Source organism: Carcharodon carcharias, chromosome 20, assembly GCF_017639515.1.
Source record: "Carcharodon carcharias isolate sCarCar2 chromosome 20, sCarCar2.pri, whole genome shotgun sequence".
Taxonomy (NCBI): Eukaryota; Metazoa; Chordata; class Chondrichthyes; order Lamniformes; family Lamnidae; genus Carcharodon; species Carcharodon carcharias.
This window is the reverse complement of record NC_054486.1, coordinates 50,780,213-50,798,501: the sequence shown is the minus strand read 5'-3', so window position 1 is coordinate 50,798,501 and position 18,289 is coordinate 50,780,213. Positions and strand designations below refer to the sequence as shown.

Sequence of the window (18,289 nt, the reverse complement as noted above, 5' to 3'; positions counted from 1 at the left end):
TCACTCTCCTCCTCTCCCTCCCTCCCACTTTCTCGCTCACTCTCTCCCTCCCTACCACTTTCTCGCTCACTCTCTCCCTCCCTCCCACTTTCTCGCTCACTCTCTCCCTCCCTCCCACTTTCTCGCTCACTCTCTCCCTCCCTCCCACTTTCTCGCTCACTCTCTCTCCCCTCCACTTTCTCGCATCACTCTCTCCCTCCCTCCCACTTTCTCGCTCACTCTCTCCTCCTCCACTTTCTCGCTCACTCTCTCCCTCCCCTCCCACTTTCTCGCTCCACTCTCTCCTCCTCCACTTCTCGCTCACTCTCTCCCTCCCTCCCACTTTCTCGCTCACTCTCTCCCTCCCTCCCACTTTCTCGCTCACATCTCTCCCTCCCTCCCACTTTCTCGCTCACTCTCTCCCTCCCTCCCACTTTCTCGCTCACTCTCTCCCTCCCTCCCACTTTCTCGCTCACTCTCTCCCTCCCTCCCACTTTCTCGCTCACTCTCTCCCTCCCTCCCACTTTCTCGCTCACTCTCTCCCTCCCTCCCACTTTCTCGCTCACTCTCTCCCTCCCTCCCACTTTCTCGCTCACTCTCTCCCTCCCTCCCACTTTCTCGCTCACTCTCTCCCTCCCTCCCACTTTCTCGCTCACTCTCTCCCTCCCTCCCACTTTCTCGCTCACTCTCTCCCTCCCTCCCACTTTCTCGCTCACTCTCTCCCCTCCCTCCCACTTTCTCGCTCACTCTCTCCCTCCCTCCCACTTTCCTCGCTCACTCTCTCCCTCCCTCCCACTTTCTCGCTCACTCTCTCCCTCCCTCCCACTTTCTCGCTCACTCTCTCCCTCCCTCCCACTTTCTCGCTCACTCTCTCCCTCCCTCCCACTTTCTCGCTCACTCTCTCCCTCCCTCCCACTTTCTCGCTCACTCTCTCCCTCCCTCCCACTTTCTCGCTCACTCTCTCCCTCCCTCCCACTTTCTCGCTCACTCTCTCCCTCCCTCCCACTTTCTCGCTCACTCTCTCCCCTCCCTCCCACTTTCTCGCTCACTCTCTCCCTCCCTCCCACTTTCTCGCTCACTCTCTCCCTCCCTCCCACTTTCTCGCTCACTCTCTCCCTCCCTCCCACTTTCTCGCTCACTCTCTCCCTCCCTCCCACTTTCTCGCTCACTCTCTCCCTCCCTCCCACTTTCTCGCTCACTCTCTCCCTCCCTCCCACTTTCTCGCTCACTCTCTCCCTCCCTCCCACTTTCTCGCTCACTCTCTCCCTCCCTCCCACTTTCTCGCTCACTCTCTCCCTCCCTCCCACTTTCTCGCTCACTCTCTCCCTCCCTCCCACTTTCTCGCTCACTCTCTCCCTCCCTCCCACTTTCTCGCTCACTCTCTCCCTCCCTCCCACTTTCTCGCTCACTCTCTCCCTCCCTCCCACTTTCTCGCTCACTCTCTCCCTCCCTCCCACTTTCTCGCTCACTCTCTCCCTCCCTCCCACTTTCTCGCTCACTCTCTCCCTCCCTCCCACTTTCTCGCTCACTCTCTCCCTCCCTCCCACTTTCTCGCTCACTCTCTCCCTCCCTCCCACTTTCTCGCTCACTCTCTCCCTCCCCTCCCACTTTCTCGCTCACTCTCTCCCTCCCCTCCCACTTTCTCGCTCACTCTCTCCCTCCCTCCCACTTTCTCGCTCACTCTCTCCCTCCCTCCCACTTTCTCGCTCACTCTCTCCCTCCCTCCCACTTTCTCGCTCACTCTCTCCCTCCCTCCCACTTTCTCGCTCACTCTCTCCCTCCCTCCCACTTTCTCGCTCACTCTCTCCCTCCCTCCCACTTTCTCGCTCACTCTCTCCCTCCCTCCCACTTTCTCGCTCACTCTCTCCCTCCCTCCCACTTTCTCGCTCACTCTCTCCCTCCCTCCCACTTTCTCGCTCACTCTCTCCCTCCCTCCCACTTTCTCGCTCACTCTCTCCCTCCCTCCCACTTTCTCGCTCACTCTCTCCCTCCCTCCCACTTTCTCGCTCACTCTCTCCCTCCCTCCCACTTTCTCGCTCACTCTCTCCCTCCCTCCCACTTTCTCGCTCACTCTCTCCCTCCCTCCCACTTTCTCGCTCACTCTCTCCCTCCCTCCCACTTTCTCGCTCACTCTCTCCCCTCCCTCCCACTTTCTCGCTCACTCTCTCCCTCCCTCCCACTTTCTCGCTCACTCTCTCCCTCCCTCCCACTTTCTCGCTCACTCTCTCCCTCCCTCCCACTTTCTCGCTCACTCTCTCCCTCCCTCCCACTTTCTCGCTCACTCTCTCCCTCCCTCCCACTTTCTCGCTCACTCTCTCCCTCCCTCCCACTTTCTCGCTCACTCTCTCCCTCCCTCCCACTTTCTCGCTCACTCTCTCCCTCCCTCCCACTTTCCTCGCTCACTCACTCTCTCCCTCCCACTTTCGCGCTCACTCTCTCCCTCCCTCCCACTTTCGCGCTCACTCTCTCCCTCCCTCCCACTTTCTCGCTCACTCTCTCCCTCCCTCCCACTTTCGCGCTCACCTCTCTCCCTCCCTCCCACTTTCTCGCTCACTCTCTCCCTCCCTCCCACTTTCTCGCTCACTCTCTCCCTCCCTCCCACTTTCTCGCTCACTCTCTCCCTCCCTCCCACTTTCTCGCTCACTCTCTCCCTCCCTCCCACTTTCTCGCTCACTCTCTCCCTCCCTCCCACTTTCTCGCTCACTCTCTCCCTCCCTCCCACTTTCTCGCTCACTCTCTCCCTCCCTCCCACTTTCTCGCTCACTCTCTCCCTCCCTCCCACTTTCTCGCTCACTCTCTCCCTCCCTCCCACTTTCTCGCTCACTCTCTCCCTCCCTCCCACTTTCTCGCTCACTCTCTCCCTCCCTCCCACTTTCTCGCTCACTCTCTCCCTCCCTCCCACTTTCTCGCTCACTCTCTCCCTCCCTCCCACTTTCTCGCTCACTCTCTCCCTCCCTCCCACTTTCTCGCTCACTCTCTCCCTCCTCCCATCTCGCTCTCTCTCTCCCTCCTCCCATCTCGCTCACTCTCTCCCTCCTCCCATCTCGCTCCCTCTCTCCCTCCTCCCATCTCGCTCTCTCTCTCCTTCCTCCCATCTCGCTCCCTCTCTCCCTCCTCCCATCTCGCTCCCTCTCTCCCTCCTCCCACTTTCTCGCTCACTCTCTCCCTCCCTCCCACTTTCTCGCTCACTCTCTCCCTCCCTCCCACTTTCTCGCTCACTCTCTCCCTCCCTCCCACTTTCTCGCTCACTCTCTCCCTCCCTCCCACTTTCTCGCTCACTCTCTCCCTCCCTCCCACTTTCTCGCTCACTCTCTCCCTCCCTCCCACTTTCTCGCTCACTCTCTCCCTCCCTCCCACTTTCTCGCTCACTCTCTCCCTCCCTCCCACTTTCTCGCTCACTCTCTCCCTCCCTCCCACTTTCTCGCTCACTCTCTCCCTCCCTCCCACTTTCTCGCTCACTCTCTCCCTCCCTCCCACTTTCTCGCTCACTCTCTCCCTCCCTCCCACTTTCTCGCTCACTCTCTCCCTCCCTCCCACTTTCTCGCTCACTCTCTCCCTCCCTCCCACTTTCTCGCTCACTCTCTCCCTCCCTCCCACTTTCTCGCTCACTCTCTCCCTCCCTCCCACTTTCTCGCTCACTCTCTCCCTCCCTCCCACTTTCTCGCTCACTCTCTCCCTCCCTCCCACTTTCTCGCTCACTCTCTCCCTCCCTCCCACTTTCTCGCTCACTCTCTCCCTCCCTCCCACTTTCTCGCTCACTCTCTCCCTCCCTCCCACTTTCTCGCTCACTCTCTCCCTCCCTCCCACTTTCTCGCTCACTCTCTCCCTCCCTCCCACTTTCTCGCTCACTCTCTCCCTCCCTCCCACTTTCTCGCTCACTCTCTCCCTCCCTCCCACTTTCTCGCTCACTCTCTCCCTCCCTCCCACTTTCTCGCTCACTCTCTCCCTCCCTCCCACTTTCTCGCTCACTCTCTCCCTCCCTCCCACTTTCTCGCTCACTCTCTCCCTCCCTCCCACTTTCTCGCTCACTCTCTCCCTCCCTCCCACTTTCTCGCTCACTCTCTCCCTCCCTCCCACTTTCTCGCTCACTCTCTCCCTCCCTCCCACTTTCTCGCTCACTCTCTCCCTCCCTCCCACTTTCTCGCTCACTCTCTCCCTCCCTCCCACTTTCTCGCTCACTCTCTCCCTCCCTCCCACTTTCTCGCTCACTCTCTCCCTCCCTCCCACTTTCTCGCTCACTCTCTCCCTCCCTCCCACTTTCTCGCTCACTCTCTCCCTCCCTCCCACTTTCTCGCTCACTCTCTCCCTCCCTCCCACTTTCTCGCTCACTCTCTCCCTCCCTCCCCCCACTTTCTCGCTCACTCTCTCCCTCCCCTCCCACCTTCTCGCTCACTCTCTCCCTCCCTCCACTTTCTCGCTCACTCTCTCCCCTCCCTCCCACTTTCTCGCTCACTCTCTCCCTCCCTCCCACTTTCTCGCTCACTCTCTCCCTCCCTCCCACTTTCTCGCTCTCTCTCCCTCCCTCCCACTTTCTGGCTCACTCTCTCCCTCCCTCCCACTTTCTGGCTCACTCTCTCCCTCCCTCCCACTTTCTGGCTCACTCTCTCCCTCCCTCCCACTTTCTGCTCACTCTCTCCCTCCCTCCCACTTTCTCGCTCACTCTCTCCCTCCCTCCCACTTTCTCGCTCACTCTCTCCCTCCCTCCCACTTTCTCGCTCACTCTCTCCCCCCTCCCACTTTCTCGCTCACTCTCTCCCTCCCTCCCACTTTCTCGCTCACTCTCTCCCTCCCTCCCACTTTCTCGCTCACTCTCTCCCTCCCTCCCACTTTCTCGCTCAATCTCTCCCTCCCTCCCACTTTCTCTCTCACTCTCTCCCTCCCTCCCACTTTCTCTCTCACTCTCTCCCTCCATCCCACTTTCTCGCTCACTCTCTCCCTCCCTCCCACTTTCTCACTCACTCTCTCCCTCCCTCCCACTTTCTCACTCACTCTCTCCCTCCCTCCCACTTTCTCACTCACTCTCTCCCTCCCTCCCACTTTCTCACACACTCTCTCCCTCCCTCCCACTTTCTCACACACTCTCTACATCCCTCCCACTTTCTCACACACTCTCTATCTCCCTCCCGCTCTCGCTCATTCTCCTGCTCGCCCGCTCTCGCCCTCTCCATCCCTCCTGCCCGCTTTCGCCCTCCCTCCAACTTTCTCGCTCACTCTCTCCCTCCCGCCATCCCACTTTCTCGCTCACTCTCTCCCTCCCTACCAATCTCACGCTCACTCTCTCGCTCTCACTTTCTCGCTCACCCTCTCCCTCCCTCCCACTTTCTCGCTCACTCTCTCCCTCCCTCCCACTTTCTCGCTCACTCTCTCCCTCCCTCCCACTTTCTCGCTCACTCTCTCCCTCCCTCCCTCCCACTTTCTCGCTCACTCTCTCCCTCCCTCCCACTTTCTCGCTCACTCTCTCCCTCCCTCCCACTTTCTCGCTCACTCTCTCCCTCCCTCCCACTTTCTCGCTCACTCTCTCCCTCCCTCCCACTTTCTCGCTCACTCTCTCCCTCCCTCCCACTTTCTCGCTCACTCTCTCCCTCCCTCCCACTTTCTCGCTCACTCTCTCCTCCCTCCCACTTTCTCGCTCACTCTCTCCCTCCCTCCCACTTTCTCGCTCACTCTCTCCCTCCCTCCCACTTTCTCGCTCACTCTCTCCCTCCCTCCCACTTTCTCGCTCACTCTCTCCCTCCCTCCCACTTTCTCGCTCACTCTCTCCCTCCCTCCCACTTTCTCGCTCACTCTCTCCCTCCCTCCCACTTTCTCGCTCACTCTCTCCCTCCCTCCCACTTTCTCGCTCACTCTCTCCCTCCCTCCCACTTTCTCGCTCACTCTCTCCCTCCCTCCCACTTTCTCGCTCACTCTCTCCCTCCCTCCCACTTTCTCGCTCACTCTCTCCCTCCCTCCCACTTTCTCGCTCACTCTCTCCCTCCCTCCCACTTTCTCGCTCACTCTCTCCCTCCCTCCCACTTTCTCGCTCACTCTCTCCCTCCCTCCCACTTTCTCGCTCACTCTCTCCCTCCCTCCCACCTTTCTCGCTCACTCTCTCCCTCCCTCCCACCTTTCTCGCTCACTCTCGTCCCTCCCTCCCACTTTCTCGCTCACTCTCTCCCTCCCTCCCACTTTCTCGCTCACTCCTCCCTCCCTCCCACTTTCGCGCTCTCTCTCCCTCCCTCCCACTTTCTCGCTCACTCTCTCCCTCCCTCCCACTTTCTCGCTCACTCTCTCCCTCCCTCCCACTTTCTCGCTCACTCTCTCCCTCCCTCCCACTTTCTCGCTCACTCTCTCCCTGCCTCCCACTTTCTCGCTCACTCTCTCCCTGCCTCCCACTTTCTCGCTCACTCTCTCCCTCCCTCCCACTTCCTCGCTCACTCTCTCCCTCCCTCCCACTTTCTCGCTCACTCTCTCCCTCCCTCCCACTTTCTCGCTCACTCTCTCCCACCCTCCCACTTTCTGGCTCACTCTCTCCCTCCCTCCCACTTTCTGGCTCACTCTCTCCCTCCCTCCCACTTTCTCGCTCACTCTCTCCCTCCCTCCCACTTTCTCGCTCACTCTCTCCCTCCCTCCCACTTTCTCGCTCACTCTCTCCCTCCCTCCCACTTTCTCGCTCACTCTCTCCCTCCCTGCCTCCCACTTTCTCGCTCACTCTCTCCCTCCCACTTTCTCGCTCACTCTCTCCCTCCCTCCCACTTTCTCGCTCACTCTCTCCCTCCCTCCCACTTTCTCGCTCACTCTCTCCCTCCATCCCACTTTCTCGCTCACTCTCTCCCTCCCACCCACTTTCTCGCTCACTCTCTCCCTCCCTCCCACTTTCTCGCTCACTCTCTCCCTCCCTCCCACTTTCTCGCTCACTCTCTCCCTCCCTCCCACTTTCTCTCGCTCACTCTCGTCCCTCCCTCCCTCCCACTTTCTCGCTCACTCCTCCTCCCTCCCTCCCACTTTCTCGCTCACTCTCTCCCTCCCTCCCACTTTCTCGCTCCACTCTCTCCCTCCCTCCCACTTTCTCGCTCACTCTCTCCCTCCCTCCCACTTTCTCGCTCACTCTCTCCCTCCCTCCCACTTTCTCGCTCACTCTCTCCCTCCCTCCCACTTTCTCGCTCACTCTCTCCCTCCCTCCCACTTTCTCGCTCACTCTCTCCCTCCCTCCCACTTTCTCGCTCACTCTCTCCCTCCCTCCCCACTTTCTCGCTCACTCTCTCCCTCCCTCCCACTTTCTCGCTCACTCTCTCCCTCCCTCCCACTTTCTCGCTCACTCTCTCCCTCCCTCCCACTTTCTCGCTCACCTCTCTCCCTCCCTCCCACTTTCTCGCTCACTCTCTCCCTCCCTCCCACTTTCTCGCTCACTCTCTCCCTCCCTCCCACTTTCTCGCTCACTCTCTCCCTCCCTCCCACTTTCTCGCTCACTCTCTCCCTCCCTCCCACTTTCTCGCTCACTCTCTCCCTCCCTCCCACTTTCTCGCTCACTCTCTCCCTCCCTCCCACTTTCTCGCTCACTCTCTCCCTCCCTCCCACTTTCTCGCTCACTCTCTCCCTCCCTCCCACTTTCTCGCTCACTCTCTCCCTCCCTCCCACTTTCTCGCTCACTCTCTCCCTCCCTCCCACTTTCTCGCTCACTCTCTCCCTCCCTCCCACTTTCTCGCTCACTCTCTCCCTCCCTCCCACTTTCTCGCTCACTCTCTCCCTCCCTCCCACTTTCTCGCTCACTCTCTCCCTCCCTCCCACTTTCTCGCTCACTCTCTCCCTCCCTCCCACTTTCTCGCTCACTCTCTCCCTCCCTCCCACTTTCTCGCTCACTCTCTCCCTCCCTCCCACTTTCTCGCTCACTCTCTCCCTCCCTCCCACTTTCTCGCTCACTCTCTCCCTCCCTCCCACTTTCTCGCTCACTCTCTCCCTCCCTCCCACTTTCTCGCTCACTCTCTCCCTCCCTCCCACTTTCTCGCTCACTCTCTCCCTCCCTCCCACTTTCTCGCTCACTCTCTCCCTCCCTCCCACTTTCTCGCTCACTCTCTCCCTCCCTCCCACTTTCTCGCTCACTCTCTCCCTCCCTCCCACTTTCTCGCTCACTCTCTCCCTCCCTCCCACTTTCTCGCTCACTCTCTCCCTCCCTCCCACTTTCTCGCTCACTCTCTCCCTCCCTCCCACTTTCTCGCTCACTCTCTCCCTCCCTCCCACTTTCTCGCTCACTCTCTCCCTCCCTCCCACTTTCTCGCTCACTCTCTCCCTCCCTCCCACTTTCTCGCTCACTCTCTCCCTCCCTCCCACTTTCTCGCTCACTCTCTCCCTCCCTCCCACTTTCTCGCTCACTCTCTCCCTCCCTCCCACTTTCTCGCTCACTCTCTCCCTCCCTCCCACTTTCTCGCTCACTCTCTCCCTCCCTCCCACTTTCTCGCTCACTCTCTCCCTCCCTCCCACTTTCTCGCTCACTCTCTCCCTCCCTCCCACTTTCTCGCTCACTCGCTCCCTCCCTCCCACTTTCTCGCTCACTCGCTCCCTCCCTCCCACTTTCTCGCTCACTCGCTCCCTCCCTCCCACTTTCTCGCTCACTCGCTCCCTCCCTCCCACTTTCTCGCTCACTCGCTCCCTCCCTCCCACTTTCTCGCTCACTCGCTCCCTCCCTCCAACTTTCTCGCTCACTCTCTCCCTCCAACTTTCTCGCTCACTCTCTCCCTCCCTCCCACTTTCTCGCTCACTCTCTCCCTCCCTCCCACTTTCTCGCTCGCTCTCTCCCTCCCTCCCACTTTCTCGCTCGCTCCCTCCCTCCCTCCCACTTTCTCGCTCGCTCCCTCCCTCCCTCCCACTTTCTCGCTCGCTCCCTCCCTCCCTCCCACTTTCTCGCTCGCTCCCTCCCTCCCTCCCACTTTCTCGCTCGCTCCCTCCCTCCCTCCCACTTTCTCGCTCGCTCCCTCCCTCCCTCCCACTTTCTCGCTCGCTCCCTCCCTCCCTCCCACTTTCTCGCTCGCTCCCTCCCTCCCTCCCACTTTCTCGCTCGCTCCCTCCCTCCCTCCCACTTTCTCGCTCGCTCCCTCCCTCCCTCCCACTTTCTCGCTCGCTCCCTCCCTCCCTCCCACTTTCTCGCTCGCTCCCTCCCTCCCTCCCACTTTCTCGCTCGCTCCCTCCCTCCCTCCCACTTTCTCGCTCGCTCCCTCCCTCCCTCCCACTTTCTCGCTCGCTCCCTCCCTCCCTCCCACTTTCTCGCTCGCTCCCTCCCTCCCTCCCACTTTCTCGCTCGCTCCCTCCCACCCTCCCACTTTCTCGCTCGCTCCCTCCCACCCTCCCACTTTCTCGCTCGCTCCCTCCCTCCCTCCCACTTTCTCGCTCGCTCCCTCCCTCCCTCCCACTTTCTCGCTCGCTCCCTCCCTCCCTCCCACTTTCTCGCTCGCTCCCTCCCTCCCACTTTCTCGCTCGCTCCCTCCCTCCCACTTTCTCGCTCGCTCCCTCCCTCCCACTTTCTCGCTCGCTCCCTCCCTCCCACTTTCTCGCTCGCTCCCTCCCTCCCTCCCACTTTCTCGCTCACTTCCTCCCTCCCACTTTCTCGCTCGCTCCCTCCCTCCCTCCCACTTTCTCGCTCGCTCCCTCCCTCCCTCCCACTTTCTCGCTCGCTCCCTCCCTCCCTCCCACTTTCTCGCTCGCTCCCGCCCTCCCTCCCTCTCACTTTCTCGCTCGCTCCCTCCCTCCCTCCCACTTTCTCGCTCGCTCCCTCCCTCCCTCCCACTTTCTCGCTCGCTCCCTCCCTCCCTCCCACTTTCTCGCTCGCTCCCTCCCTCCCTCCCACTTTCTCGCTCGCTCCCTCCCTCCCACTTTCTCGCTCGCTCCCTCCCTCCCACTTTCTCGCTCACTCTCACCCTCCCTCCCACTTTCTCGCTCACTCTCTCCCTCTCTCCCACTTTCTCGCTCACTCTCTCCCTCTCTCCCACTTTCTCGCTCACTCTCTCCCTCCCACTTTCTCGCTCACTCTCTCCCTCGCTCCCACTTTCTCGCTCACTCCCTCCCTACCTCCCACTTTCACGCCTTCTCCCTCCCTCCCACTTTCTCGCTCTCTCCCTCCCTCCCTCCCACTTTCTCGCTCACTCCCTCCCTCCCTCCCACTTTCTCGCTCCCTCTCTCCCTCTCTCCCACTTTCTCGCTCCCTCTCTCCCTCCCTCCCACTTTCTCGCTCCCTCTCTCCCTCCCTCCCACTTTCTCGCTCCCTCTCTCCCTCCCTCCCTCCCACTTTCTCGCTCCCTCCCTCCCACTTTCTCGCTCCATCCCTCCCACTTTCTCGCTCCATCCCTCCCACTTTCTCGCTCCATCCCTCCCTCCCACTTTCTCGCTCCATCCCTCCCTCCCACTTTCTCGCTCGCTCCCTCCCTCCCACTTTCTCGCTCCCTCCCTCCCTCCCACTTTCTCGCTCCCTCCCTCCCTCCCTCCCACTTTCTCGCTCCCTCCCTCCCCACTTTCTCGCTCCCTCCCTCCCACTTTCTCGCTCCCTCCCTCCCACTTTCTCGCTCCCTCCCTCCCACTTTCTCGCTCCCTCCCTCCCCACTTTCTCGCTCCCTCCCTCCCACTTTCTCGCTCCCTCCCTCCCACTTTCTCGCTCCCTCCCTCCCACTTTCTCGCTCCCTCCCTCCCACTTTCTCGCTCCCTCCCTCCCACTTTCTCGCTCCCTCCCTCCCTCCCTCCCACTTTCTCGCTCGCTCCCTCCCTCCCTCCCACCTTCTCGCTCACTCTCTCCCTCCCTCCCACCTTCTCGCTCACTCTCTCCCTCCCTCCCACCTTCTCGCTCACTCTCTCCCTCCCTCCCACCTTCTCGCTCACTCTCTCCCTCCCTCCCACTTTCTCACTCACTCTCTCCATCCCTCCCACTTTCTCACTCATTCTTTCTCTCCCTCCCTCCCACTTTCTCACTCACTCTCTCCCTCCCTCCCACTTTCTCACTCACTCTCTCCCTCCCTCCCACTTTCTCACTCACTCTCTCCCTCCATCCCACTTTCTCACTCACTCTCTCCCTCCATCCCACTTTCTCACTCACTCTCTCCCTCCATCCCACTTTCTCACTCACTCTCTCCCTCCCACTTTCTCACTCACTCACTCATTCTCTCCTTTTCTCTCACTCTCTCTACGTCCCTCCAATACAGATGCATTTAAGGGGTGATAGATTTAGAGGAGGACGAATAAGAGCAATTTCAAATGGAGCATAAACCCCACCACAGATTGGTCGAGCCGAATGGCCTGTTTCTTTGCTGTATATCCTATGTAATTGCAATTAAATGACACTGACTGTGAGCATTAAGTTTTTAGTTTATTCATAAATTCTGTGAAACCCATGAGTGAGAGCTTGGGATGAAAGGAAACCTTTCCACAATACTGTTATGAAGATGTGTTATATAAAATATTACTTTATAATGTTATCTGCTGGACTTACATATGTATTGAACTTCATTTTTTAAAAAAAGACACTTTTCACAAGCAAATTTGCAAAGGATGCAAGCTGTTTTTATCAAGATACAGGGTGTGTAGAATGCTCAAACAGAGGTCACATGATCCAGCTCTTGGTTGTAAAATGAAAAGATACTTTTTTTGTATTGTCAGTCACAGGGGCAACAGTGTTACCCCATCTCTCTTTCTTCTGGAACCTCTCTCATCAAATATGAGCTGTTTGTCATTTGAAAAACCCAACAGAAGACCTCACTGCTGCAAGCTGAGAGTTCTAAATCAACACTACTGTCTCCAGTGAGAAACCCTGAGAACCAGCAGCTACTGTGGACCGGGACTCTTCAGCTGTGAACAAGTATCTGGACACTTGTGAACGTTTTTCTTCTGACTTTACTTGTTACTTAGCCAAGTTTTTAAAATTTGATACTCTACAGAGCTTAATTCTCTTATTTTTCCATGCTTGGGACTGGGGGGTGTTGTGTGTGTTGCTTTTGCATTAATTGGGTAGCTGGACATAACTGTACATTTTAAACTTTTTGTTAATAATTTCTGCATCTTTACCGGAGTGAGTTTTAGTAATAAAACTAACTCTTTACTTGTTAACTTAAGGAATCTGGCTGGCTCATTTCTTGCACCAAGCTATGCACAGTTAAATATATATTAAATAGGCAATATCGCCTTCCTTGTAAATTCAAAATCTGTTATAACCAACTCAGGGGTGGGACTAAGAGAGGAGTTAGTTAACCTGGTTGTATCAACTGACAAAGACCCCACCAATATCCACTTTATGGCTAGAGAAACAAAGTTCAACATTTCAGATCTGTCACCTTTCATTAGAAGGCCACAGACCTGAAACTTCTTGGTATAAATGCTGTTGGACCTGCCAAATATTGCAGCATCCACATTATTTTGGTGTTGACTATTTTATGGAATGCTCCCAACTCTCATTTTCCCTCTCCCCTTGTCAACATTATGAAATGCGAAGTAAATGTGGGGATAAGGGACAAAACATTAGTTAAGAAGAAAGCTGCATTTGTTGATGGAGTGCAAAATTAAAGTCCAAAAAAATTGATTAAAGTTTTAATATGCCAAATATGTTTTGATTAGCCAAGGAGCTATTTGTGCTAAGGCAATGTAGCATGTTATACACCACTTCAGCATCAACAGTAGTGGAACACAAGTTGATGTCTGCAAATCTTCACATGGAGACTTCCTGATCCTGGTCATGCTATTACAAAAAGGACCAAGCATAGCCCCATTTTCTTTCTCAAATTGGCAGTTGAGTCACCTCAAGGCACCTTCATGGAGGTGCTGATGGTGTCACTGGTAGAAACCTGCGACAATGTTAGAATTGTAGAATTTTACAGAACCAAGTAAACCAGTTCCCTTAAAAAACTATCCACTTAGTCACAATCCCCTGCCCTTTCTCCACAACCTTTTAGATTTTTCTTACCTATTAACCTTCTGCATTGGAATAAGTGTCAAGTGGCTTGAAGAGGAGGGAGAAAAGTACAATTTTGAGCTTCTGACAATGGAACTACAATTTCTTACCAAAACAAAATATGGCATGCCGACAGTGCATTTAAGCTTGTTGCAATGGCCCAATTCGTCTGTGGAGTGGCAATCACAGTTGGATTGCCATTCCACTCCTGAAATGCAGCCACATCTTTCTCACCTGAGCTTCTGACTCAGTCCGGCTCAGAACAGTGCAGTGGGTTCCCGAAGCCTTCAGTTGAGCGCAGCAGAGTCGAGAGTAAAGAAGGCATGCCTCCTTTTTTATGACTTTAGATGAGTTGAGCATTTCTGCCTCAACCACCAAGTCAGGCAGTGAATTCCAGGTGACCACTGCTCTCAGGGTCCCCTCTAATCCTTCTACCAATCACTTTAAATCTATGCCCCCTGGTAATTGACCTCTCAGCTAGGGGAAAACAGATCTTTCCTGCCTACCCTATCTAGACCCCTTATACACCTCAATTAGGTCACCCCTCAGCCTCCTTGTTCTAAGAAAAACAACCCTAGCTTATCCAATTTTTCCTCATAGCTGCAATTTTCAAGCCCTGGCAACATTCTTGTAAATCTCCTCTGTACTCTCTCCAGAGCAATTATGTCCTCCCTGTAATGTGGTGACCAGAACTGTACACAAAATTCCAGCTGTGATCTAACCAGCATTTTAAATAGTTCTAGCATTACACCTCAGTTTTTGTATTCCATACCTTGTCCAATTAAGGAATGCCTTCCACATGCTTTCTTTAACACTTTATCCACCTGTCCTGTCACCTTCAGGGACCTGTGGACAAGACCTCTCGCTTACTCTACCCTTCTCAATATCCTCTCATTTATGGAGTATTCCCTTGCCTTGTTTGCCCTCCCCAAATGTATTACCTCACACTTCTCTGGATTGAATTCCATTAAGCTGGTCTAACTCAGTTATCAACCAGCACAACTGAACTGAGCACTAAAATTGACCCCCCAAACACCCTCCCCAACCAGACTACACCCCCATACCAACTCACTCCCTGCACCCGGCCACCAACCTCACCCACCTAATCACTCACTGACATGGACCTTTAAAAAAAACTTACCTGAATAAGGCAGCTGCTGTAGTGAAAAGGGAATGTGTCAGTTCCTCATCCGTCTTTTCTTGACAATCTTCTCCACGGATATCTGCGCGGATCCTTTAATGCTTCAGCCGGGATTGGAAGTCCCGGCTGAAAAACTGAAAAGGGTTGGGTCACAGAAATCTTCGCAGGCAGCGTCAATGTGTGCAACATCGATGCTGACCAGAAGATCTGGACCGTTATTTAAAAACTTATTTTTAAAACACAGCAGCTTAGCTAGCAAGCTTTAAATGCATTTGAACTGCTTACCTGATGATTAGTTCGAAGATTGTCAATCTGTTTTTTAAATACACTGGTCCAGAAGTCTTTACAGATGAACTTCATGACATCTAATTCATCCTTAAATCGTGCAGTATCTTTAGTAAATCTGTGATAAAATCAAACAAAATGTTAACATCCAACCACTTTAATTGAATATTATCAATGACCTGGCTTTAAAATATCAGTGATTTTAGATAAGTATGTAAACAAACAATTACAAGTTGTTATGATGTAAGAACAGCATCCAGAAAACACTAATTTCACTGAATTAACAGTTACATTTATAGATTTGTCTTTAAATGAGTTCCTAGCTTGCTTTAAGCAGAATTTTAAGCAGGCACCAGTGAAACGGGTGAAGTTGGCACAGAGATGACTTGAACATTGCTGATGCATGCTTTAGCCATTTCTTGTGTACAGTCCAATAGATGTTTATGATGTCAACAAACCTTCCCTTTCTTTAATGTCACTCTTTCCCATTAAAACTCTAACCAATGCTGATGAGACCTTTACTAGCACTAAACATTGCGAACAGTAAGTTAATCTTCTACTCAGAGTAAACAAGAATGGAACCAATCATCTACTCCATATTTTCATCAATAGACTAGTGAATACCAGGTGTTTTAAAATTATAACGATCCTGCCAGTAATGCACAGGAATACCAAAGAAATTTGGATAACTGGAGATTTCTGAAATGAATGAATCAGATAATTGGGCAGATAGATGCAATTTCAATACTGTAAAGTGCAGTTTCACAGTAACAATGTGTTTGTGCATCTGAAAGTCAATGACCTGAAAGCAGTTACTGATGCTTGCAACAACACCATGATACCACCCGACCTCCCCATAAAATGCAAGATTTCTACAGCCTGTGAACGAGGGTGTATAGCAGTGCTTCAAATTCTGGTACAGAAATGGAGATAATAGAATGCACAGACAATGGTAAGAGCATGGGAGCAGGTGTCAGAGATATGTTTTTTGAACTGCTTTAAAAATGCCAGATGGTATGCAGAAAATGGTTGTCAAAAGAAGGAGATGACATCAGTTCCAGAGGAATGCAATACACTGGGAATTTCAGAAACAAAAGTGCAAGATAGCAAATTTTAAGAAAACCAAGCCCTACACAAGCCACTATTAGCAATGAAGGTATTATTGAAATAGAGACACTGACGCAGTGAGAGGATGAGGAATCTCCTGATGGTGAGAAGGGACAGAACCCGTTATCCCTTCACTGGATGAGTTCAGGAAGGCAATCACAACTGGAATGGAGATATTTTTTGACTGACTAACAAGATAGATACAGTATGCAATGAGAAAAGCATTAATAATATGGAGCAATCTATCACAAAACAAACAAAATACTGTGGATGCTGGAAATCCGAAATAAGAACAGAAAATTCTGGAAATGCTCACTAGGTCTGGCAGCAATCTATGGTGTATAATTTATTTTTGAAAAGAATAAAATAGCTTTCCATTCAAATTAGTTATTTATTTTTCTGATGTAGCTTATCACCAAAACCTATCATATTGAACAACCTGATACAACAATCTTTTACGCAAGTCCCAAGGGGGTTTATTATAGTGAAGTCTGACTAATTCCACGATCCCATTAGAAAGCCAAGCACACACCAAGCACAGTTTGAAGCTTGTGCTGCAGCCCTTTCTCCAACCTGTATTCTCTGAACTCTGCTTCTACACAGGAATTAGCCCTCAGATTTCTTGTATATGTTTAAGATATATAAATCTGTGAAGTTAACAATTCCTTTTCACTGGCTGCAAAGCTTCTTGTTTTATGGGCAGCAGAACAGACATCCAAATACTAAACAAATGAGTTGAAGGTTTAAATATGCATTACACATGTAAAAAAATGCTTATTTTTAATTCTAGTGTTTTTCCATATAGATGTACTAGCATACTTTGTCATCAAATGAAATAATTAAGATACAGATCACGATGCTTTATCATTTACTGTTTCCATCTCGTCAAAAATTGCCATTGCTTACTACCTTTCTATCAATCCTTGTCCTACTCTGAATCCCATGTTTTCCAGCTTGGTGACACATCTTCCACTTTCCTAAGAAAAGGAAAGAAAATATTTAGTTATGTAACTGTTCTGCACTACCAAAGCAAATGAAGAAATTTACTTACTGGTAGATTAGACTTCTCACTTGTTATCAGTTTAATCTTATTTTGTGAAAAATTTCATGCATTAAAGTAACCTGCTGGTTAAACCTAGTTTTTTTCCTTGAGGGTTATGAGAAACATTTTTCCCCCATCTCAAAACTACTTTCATTTTACTGTAGTATAATTAGTGATACAATATTTTGAAGTACCAACATGCAGTGCTACACCAATAGTGAAATACTAACTTACTTCAATTAGTTAATTTAAATTCAATCCTCATATCTCTGAGTTTCTTATCTTAAAAAAACTGGTAGCTGCAGTATAAGTGATCCTGAGATCTATATGCACCTGAAGTATGAGTCCCAGTCATTTAACTGTCAGGCTCTAAATAGAATTATCTCTTTGGGCATTCATACTTACTAATAGATACATCCAAAACTGCTACTCAACTTTTAAGATTTAAATGCTGAATGGGAATGTAATTATTTGCACCACAACATCCAAATCAACTCAGAGGAAGTTTAAAAGCGTTTGTGATGTTCAAGTGCCTCCGAGCGCTTTTTAAACCAGCTTTGGAAAAACAGAGTTGACACAATTTCAAAAACACTTCCCTCCAAAGTAGAATGCTAGTGTTACAGCACAAAACACTCAAATTTTCTGTTGTAGGGACATGCCAACTGAAAGTCATGAGGTTATAGAATGGTTACAGCACAGAAGGAGATCATTCAGCCCAGCGTATCTGTGTCTGCTCTCTGCAAGAGCAATTCAGCTATTGCCACTCCCCTCCGTTTCCCCGTATCACTGCTAATGTTTCCTCTTCAGATAACGATCCAATTCTCCTTTGAAATTCACAACTGAATCTGCCTCCACCCCAATCTCAAGCAGTGCATTCCAGAGCCTAACCACTCGATGCATAAAAAGGTTTTTCCTTGTGTCACTGTTGCTTCTTTTGACAATCACCTTAAATCTGTGGTCTCTGGTTCTTAATCCTCTCAGCAATGGGAAAAGTTTCTCCCTATGTACTCTGTCCAGGCCACTCTTGATTTTGAATACCTCTATCAAATCTTCTCTTAACCTTCTCTTCCCTAAGGAGCACAACCCCAGCTTCTCCAATTTACCTACATAATCAAAGTTCCTCATCCCTAGGACCATTCTTGTGAATCTTTTCTGCACCCTCTCTAACTCTTTCACATCCTTCCTAAGATGTGGTGCCCAGAACTGGATGCAATACTCCAGCTGAGGTCAATTCAGTGTTTTATACAGATTTATCATAACTTCCTTACTTTTGTACTCTATGCCCCTACTTATAAAGCCCAGGATCCCGGGTGCTTTATTAACCGCGCTCTCCACCTGCCCTGCCACCTTCAATGATTTGTACACATTTACCTCTTGGTCTCTCTGCTTTAGAATTGTACCCTTTATTTTATATTGCCTCTTCATGTTCTTCTTACCAAAATGAATCACTTCACATTTTCTGTATTCAATCTCATTTACCACGTCTGCTCATTCCACTAAACTGTCGATGTCCTTTTGAAGTTTAGGACTGTACTCTCTCATGGAACAAAGCAGAAAATCAGAAAGCACTTTAGCAGAATCATTTTCAAACTAGCCCTGCATGCTTCCCATGAGTAGTTTGAGCACCTAACTTCTTGGCACAAGACAGAGGTGGCCTAAAGAAAAAAGATCATGGAAATTGCAAGAGGTTATCAATTAAGGATTCACCTATCGGGAGAAGAAGCATAAATGCTTTCCACTTTCACGCATTCCATTTTGCAGATGGAGCTCAACAACATATCCAACCTTCAGGTTCTCCATAAAAACTGCAAATGTGACTTTGCAGCTGGGAATTAAAGGA

The 18,289-nt window shown here is 52.2% G+C and overlaps 1 protein-coding gene across 2 annotated transcripts in view; it reads right to left on the bottom strand.

Moving 5' to 3' along the window:
* Positions 1 to 18,289, bottom strand: part of trappc6b (trafficking protein particle complex subunit 6B) — a 116,079-nt gene that overhangs the window by 83,720 nt on the left and 14,070 nt on the right. For both annotated transcript variants that reach the window (XM_041215102.1, XM_041215103.1), the window contains exons 2-3: positions 16,317 to 16,384; positions 14,301 to 14,418 (exon numbers count right to left, since the gene is read on the bottom strand). In XM_041215102.1, the coding sequence (XP_041071036.1) occupies positions 14,301 to 14,418; positions 16,317 to 16,384 (186 nt within the window). The remainder of the gene's footprint in view (positions 1 to 14,300; positions 14,419 to 16,316; positions 16,385 to 18,289) is intronic.